The 7,454-nt window shown below is 32.5% G+C and overlaps 1 protein-coding gene across 3 annotated transcripts in view; it reads left to right on the top strand.

The window, feature by feature from the left end:
- for (cGMP-dependent protein kinase for) overlaps positions 1-7,454 on the top strand; it is a 47,197-nt gene that overhangs the window by 37,538 nt on the left and 2,205 nt on the right. For all 3 annotated transcript variants that reach the window (XM_018541248.1, XM_018541247.1, XM_018541246.1), the window contains 5 exons: positions 3,541-3,760; positions 4,712-4,775; positions 4,856-5,028; positions 5,216-5,362; positions 5,801-6,247. In XM_018541248.1, coding sequence (XP_018396750.1) covers positions 3,541-3,760; positions 4,712-4,775; positions 4,856-5,028; positions 5,216-5,362; positions 5,801-6,247 — 1,051 coding nt within the window. The remainder of the gene's footprint in view (positions 1-3,540; positions 3,761-4,711; positions 4,776-4,855; positions 5,029-5,215; positions 5,363-5,800; positions 6,248-7,454) is intronic.

Below are 7,454 nucleotides of genomic sequence, written 5' to 3'. Positions count from 1 at the left end.
TGTCGAAAAGTATTAGGGCTCAAAGCGATTGGACCAACGGTTTCCGAGATATACTCACTTTAAAAATTGTTGATCTTCTGACAAATGTCGCTGTATCTTGCAAACCGTTGGTCTAATCGCTTTTTGACCTTACAGTTTTCGATAGAACTCGTCGCGAACTATAAGAAACGCTACTCAGAACTACTCGGTACTCTCAAAAAATTTTCCGACGTCGGACCCCGAAAAAAATTAAAAAAAAATTTTTTGGGAGTACCGAGTAGTTCTGATCGGAGTTCTGGACAGTTCTCGGCGAGTTCGTCAAAAAGAACCAAGGATTATCATCAAAACTATTGTATCTAAAAATTAATTTTTCAAAAATTTTTAATTTTTTTTTTATTATTCAAAAATTTTTTTTACATATCAGGAACTCTAGGCAATCACAAATTGAAGCTATTGATCCGCTCAGAACTATTCCACCTCGAAATTCGATAAAAAATTACCACCCCATTTTTAAAAAATGTAAAAAGAATGTTCATTGAGCGGAACTCTTGTTATTAACTACAGGGAACTCTTCGTCTCGTCAAAAGGAAGTGGGAACTCTAATTAGAACTCCTGAGTACTATAGTTGGGGTGCTAACTTAACATACTCGGCCAACTTCACACTAGCCCCCCAATATTGAAAAATCGATTTATTTCTTCATGCATTCGTTTGCTCATCGTTTGCTCACGAATGCTCAGTTGGAATTTTCGTTTTCTCACCCTTAGTTCAAAACATATACTAGAAATATTAGCATCTTAAGACATTACTTAAGATAATCTTGAAATAAGAACGGACTGTGAGTATCGGCTTTATAATTTGTTTTATGTATCTATAACGAGTTACTTCCCATTCCTGGTACTGATGTCTTAAAGATTGTGTCCATATTGTGGACTACTTGATTTAACATGTTAGCTTACTTCTTAGTGCTTATAGCTTAAAGCCTAATAATTAAAACAAGATTGTGGACCAGGCATTACAGTCTATTGTTCTGGATTTAGGGCACGCAGTTATTAATATAGAAGCGATCGTATCAGTTCCTGTTATATGTGGTTTTATCACGTATGTAAATTCATGCAACTTAGCAAATGTTTGTTAACAAGAATGAAATTTGTAAAAAGAAGCATGTGTTATATTGACCTATTTTCATCAGAAATTTCTTTCACGCCTCAAATGATTAAATGCTTTTTTTATCAATGATCTTCTGGAGTTTTTTGAGAAGACTTCTTTTATATTTGTGAATTGACAATTATCAGTTGCTATGAACCTTGATCGGCGATCATAAATCATGATCCATTATCTTTGGAAACGTGAGACACGTGCTGAGAATCACATGTATTTACTAACATAGATAGATAAGTAGATAGCTATAAATAGAGTATTTATATCATTCTAGAGCAAGCTCTAAGAACATACAGTGAAAAGTACAATAATAAGAAAAAAATTATATATAAAGACTAAAGAGTTAAATACAGATGTAGAAATAATTATTGGATTATCAAAATAATTATGTAGGATATGCTCCAGATAATTGTTGGAATGTCAAATCAACTTTTTGCAACATTCCTCATTTTATCCTTAAAATTTCTTATTATTAAAATAATTAATAATTATTTGATAAAAATTTGTATCTAGCTAGATTTGTACACATTTCAGTAGAATTGTTCTTTCCGTGCGCGATTTCTGGCATTGCGGCTGCAGTGAGGAAATAGCGGAGCTCCAAGAATAGAGAAATCGCTCGATCTCAATAAGTCAAGAATACGGAGGTCCAACTGTATCTCGTGACTCATACATAACATGCGTATGTTACAAGACCGCCTGTGTCGATGAGACGCGTTGTCTCAAGGGGAAATTGCCGCTAGCGGATGCGTGGAATCAAACAGGACATCGTACGGAGCATTCTCCGCGAGACGGGAGCATACCGACGCGCGTGCTTATTAATAGCCGCCGCTTAACTCGATGGTTAACTTCGATGGCGAAAGATACGATCCATCACGGTAACGGAACCGGTTCGAAGTCCCTTGTGTGACTCGTACTAGGCGTTATGCGAGAGGAAGTGAAAGCTCGCGGGACAATACACGGCCGTGGACTCTCCTGTTGCAATGTCGAACCCCAATTGAGTCGCGATGAATGATATGGTGATATAAAAGGAAGGCTACTTTGATTTCCTTAGATGCCTAGATCCTCTCTTGATTGATTCGATCTATTTATATGTAGTTTTGTGAAAGGGAATCATGTATAATATTATATTTCCTTCGCAATTAACACAGAAAGATACTGATATATGATATCGCATTATAAAATCATGATCGAGAGCGATTCAAATTATATTACATATTGTCAATTTAATTTGTGATATTACTACTTTAGTTCTGTTAGGATTGTATTTTTCAAGATTGAAAATTAAATTCAGCGCGCAGCGCACATAAATTCCATATAGGTATCAGGATGTCTTATAGCTAATTCGCGACTGTAATTTTAATGACATATTCCTGAGTTAAAATTAAGACGAAAATTCTAAGATGAAACTGACTGAGATAAGAGACTGGAATACTTTGGGAAGCATTTACAACATATGAATACAAAGATCATCCATTTATTTACAATAGATAATGTATTTGCAATAGGTTGTCCAAAGTGTATAGTCAACTGTATATTAGAAAGATATGTATTTGTAGAGAATATCACATGGCATATATTCAAATTGCATGTAATTGCACAGCAGTCTACCAGCTTGTCATGACTTAATACTGTACGAAGCAATTTTTCCAAAGAGTCGTCAAGTCCTCCAGGTAAAAACATTATGAATGAGTGTTGACATACTTAAAATAGTAATGACGGTCGCTTAATTGATTTAGAAATTGATTTAGAAATGTCATTTAACCATCAGGAATATGTCACCCGACTTACGCGACGTAAAAAATTGATCATTAATATTCAGAACATATTTCATAGCTTTCAAAGCGAAATCAAACGTGAGTTAGAATATTTGTGAGACAATCTACCAATCTATCTTGACAAGAGCTACTGTTTTATGTTTCTGGTTTCATTAACACCGATGGTCACTGAACGACTGGGTCAACTCTTAGACTATTAATTAATTTTAATACTGGTTTTGGAGAGAGATAAACAGTTAACTTCTCCATTATAGAATTTTATTCTGGTATATTGAATAGCATATATTTATAACTAGGCAATATAACTTTAATCCTCTCTAGTAATTACAAACCGAGCGAGAAAAGTAATTTGACAATTTTTATAACAATTATTTAATTTTATCCGTGAATAAAATCGAAATAATCGAATTAATGAAGTATTATTTTGTTGTATAATAAATAAACATGCTATAAAATAATATATAATTAAGATTACAAATATAATATTAATACTGACGATTAAATTTCGATCTTGAAACTAATCATTGCAGCTCAAACTGTTTAAATCACTTCAAACTCATATCAACAGTATCTCACAATCATCATATGACAAAAGATTATATCTCCTGGATTAAAATTCTTTTTCAGAGGGTAAGGTCGAGGTGTCGAGGGACGGCAAATATCTCAGCACTTTGCAACATGGTAAAGTATTGGGTGAACTCGCGATTCTTTACAATTGCAAGAGGACAGCAACGATCACTGCTGCGACTGATTGCCAATTATGGGCCATCGACCGACAATGCTTCCAAACCATTATGATGAGGACCGGCCTTTCGAGACAAGCTGAATACACGGACTTCTTAAAGAGGTAAACCAGTAATGATACTTAAACTTTTTTAATGGACTTTGATCTAATGCTGTTAAATACATCCTTGCGTAATTAAAAATTTTTTTTATCTTGATGAATTTTGAGATGATAATTATTGTCTTCAAGTATAATGAACGTTATCTTGAATAAAATTCCGTGAAAAAATTTTTTAGATTTTCCAAAAATTATATTATTTAATATTTTAGTACACATCTTACGCTCTTATAGAATTATGGAATATTTTTTGAATATCGGATCGCTTTTTATTGTCATTGCAATAGGAATACAAAGTTCTGCATTGCAGATTATATCTGGAATTTTAAGTTTTAAAATACGACGAAGGCTAAATTTGGATGACTTAATTCAAAACACGATAATGACTAATTTTTGGATGACTTTTAAGATACGATAACGACTAAATTTGTACAATTATAAAACTGTATTTAATGAAAGTCACGTTCTTTCTTTGATAAAAAAAGATAATTTTTTTTATTTTAACGTGCAAAACTCGATTAACCGTGCAGATGTTATTTTAATGATCGTTAACATAACTCTGTGCAGTCGAGTTTTATATGATGTAACTTACGATGTAATCGTATATAACACAATAAACAGTAAAATACGAATGTCATCCAACGTTATCTTAATAATTCAATTTTCAGTAAAACTATCGCGAATGATTTTAATGAGGCACTATTAAAAGATAAATTTATGTTGTGAATTTATATATTTTTTGCATATTTAATAATACGTTACGTATCAATATTTCATTACCTAGAAAATATTTTCTTACGTAACGTCTGCGAGTTAAGAGTTATACAGCCTTTTCAAAAATTAAAAAAATTAAATAATAACCTTGTGTAGTAACCTGTTATGAATATCTAATAAAAACTTATAGAAATAATCTTACGTTGTATACATTTAGAATTGACGCATAAATTTACGTTTCAGCGTGCCAATTTTCAAAAACCTGCCCGAGGAAACTCTAATCAAAATTTCGGATGTTTTAGAAGAGGTATGAGCTGGCTTTCTTGGCAAAATATATCTTTCGTTATCCTTAAATTATATAATTGATAATTAATGTAATATTTACAGACATTTTACAACAACGGGGATTATATAATAAGACAAGGAGCAAGGGGTGACACATTCTTCATCATCAGTAGAGGACAAGTACGCGTGACAATAAAACAGCCCGATACAACGGAAGAGAAATATATTAGAACTTTAAGAAAAGGCGATTTCTTCGGTGAAAAAGCTTTACAAGGGTGAGCGTAATTAATATTATCACTTTTAATTTTTGTTATATTTTGTGAAAACATAAAAATCCTACGTCATTTGTCATCGTTTTGTTTAAATATCTTGTTTCAAGATTGTAACATTTTTTAAATGAAATTTGCACTTTAAAACTTTAGGATTAAGATAAATATATGCTAATTTATTTCACTATTATAGAGATGATCTCAGAACTGCTAATATTATCGCCGACGATCCAGAAGGAGTGAGTTGTTTGGTAATAGACCGCGAAACGTTTAATCAATTAATCTCATCCTTGGACGAAATCCGAACGCGGTACAGGGATGAGTTGGTGGAACGTAGGAGGTAAATATATCTTTTGTTAACTGTACAGAAATTAGATTTATAGCTAAGTATCTTAGAATTGTATGTGCGTGTATGTGTGTATGAGAGAGAGAGAGAGAGGGGGGGGGAGAGAGAGAGAGAGAGAGAGAGAGAGAGAACTGCAATTACTATTATTTATAAATACTATGTTCCACGCTTAACATTAGGATGGGACAATAAACTATACATACCAAGTAAGTTTAGCAATAAGAACAGAAATATATGTTATGTAAATGAATTTACTGATAATACCAATAATTTTTATTGGCATAAAATTGTTAATAATTTGAGTACAAAAAAATGGTGAAGATATAAAAAAACTTCTCTGCACAATTTGCAAATAATAAATATTTAAAATAACAAAGAAATAATTTATACTAATTATAGTGATTATATATTGAAATCTTACAATTTCTTTAGATTAAACGAGGAATTTCGGGATGTACGATTACAAGACCTTCGGACTATTGCGACTCTCGGCGTGGGTGGTTTCGGAAGAGTTGAATTAGTCCAAATTGCCGGAGACAGCACACGATCTTTTGCCCTGAAGCAAATGAAGAAGGCGCAGATCGTCGAGACACGACAGCAACAGCACATTATGTCAGAAAAGAGGATCATGAGCGAAGCGGATTGCGATTTTGTAGTCAAGCTTTTCAAAACCTTTAAAGATAGAAAATATCTGTATATGCTGATGGAAGCCTGTTTGGGTGGCGAGTTATGGACCGTTCTTAGGGATAAGGGATATTTTGATGATGGTACTACACGCTTTTATACTGCATGCGTTGTGGAAGCATTCGATTATCTGCACTCCAGAAATATCATCTATAGAGATCTTAAACCGGAAAACTTACTTTTGGATAATCAAGGGTAAGAATGTCTGATTGAGAATAATAAAATAATAATTTTATTATTTTAAGATTTGAAAAATTATGGATATATATTGATATATACTCATTAATTTTGGATCTCATAAAAAATATATATTCCGTAATAACTTAATAAATTTTCAAATAACAAGAATAATACCGGCAAATGAGAGTCCCTTCAGCTGTTGTTAGTGCGATCATATAAGATATGTTAAAATGTGAATATTATATACTACGTAAGTAGTTCCCCCCATTATTGCGCGTCGAACTTTTTGTCGAACTTTAAACGCAAATCTAATCAACTACCGTAGTAATATCACAATTTTTGATGCTTATAGCATCTAAAATTGGATCTTAATAATATGTTGAAAGACATATTAAATTATTAAATTATAATATTTAAAGTATAAATGAATTTAAATCTATGAAAAATAAGAATTGTGAAGAATATCACGAGTTGGCGTTTCGTCCCGGCTTCCACTACTAGACTCATCAGTAAGGTAATGTAGTGGGAGCCTACCTTAGACGCCTTGGGGAGATGTTAGAAAGAAGTTCTATATAAACAATCACTCACATAATTCGGCACTTGCGAGAATTGGAATGAGTAACTATAGACCTCTGTTGGCTAGTCGACGTAGTGATATTCCTCACAAATTTCTTTTTATTAGATAATAATTTGAAGTAACAAACGCATTTTTTCAGCCAGCGTAAATTCAACAAATCAATTAAAGATGACTCTCGAAAGTTTCAAATAACAAGAATAATACCGGCAAATGAGAGTCCCTTCAGCTGTTGTTAGTGCGATCATATAAGATATGTTAAAATGTGAATATTATATACTACGTAAGTAGTTCCCCCCATTATTGCGCGTCGAACTTTTTGTCGAACTTTAAACGCAAATCTAATCAACTACCGTAGTAATATCACAATTTTTGATGCTTATAGCATCTAAAATTGGATCTTAATAATATGTTGAAAGACATATTAAATTATTAAATTATAATATTTAAAGTATAAATGAATTTAAATCTATGAAAAATAAGAATTGTGAAGAATATCACGAGTTGGCGTTTCGTCCCGGCTTCCACTACTAGACTCATCAGTCTACTCACTACTTACGTAGTATATAATATTCACATTTTAACATATCTTATATGATCGCACTAACAACAGCTGAAGGGACTCTCATTTGCCGGTATTATTCTTGT

The sequence above is a fragment of the Cyphomyrmex costatus genome, unplaced genomic scaffold, assembly GCF_001594065.2.
Source record: "Cyphomyrmex costatus isolate MS0001 unplaced genomic scaffold, Ccosl1.0 scaffold28, whole genome shotgun sequence".
Lineage (NCBI taxonomy): Eukaryota > Metazoa > Arthropoda > Insecta > Hymenoptera > Formicidae > Cyphomyrmex > Cyphomyrmex costatus.
The sequence above is the reverse complement of the archived record's forward strand: the minus strand, read 5'-3'. Positions and strand labels throughout refer to the sequence as shown.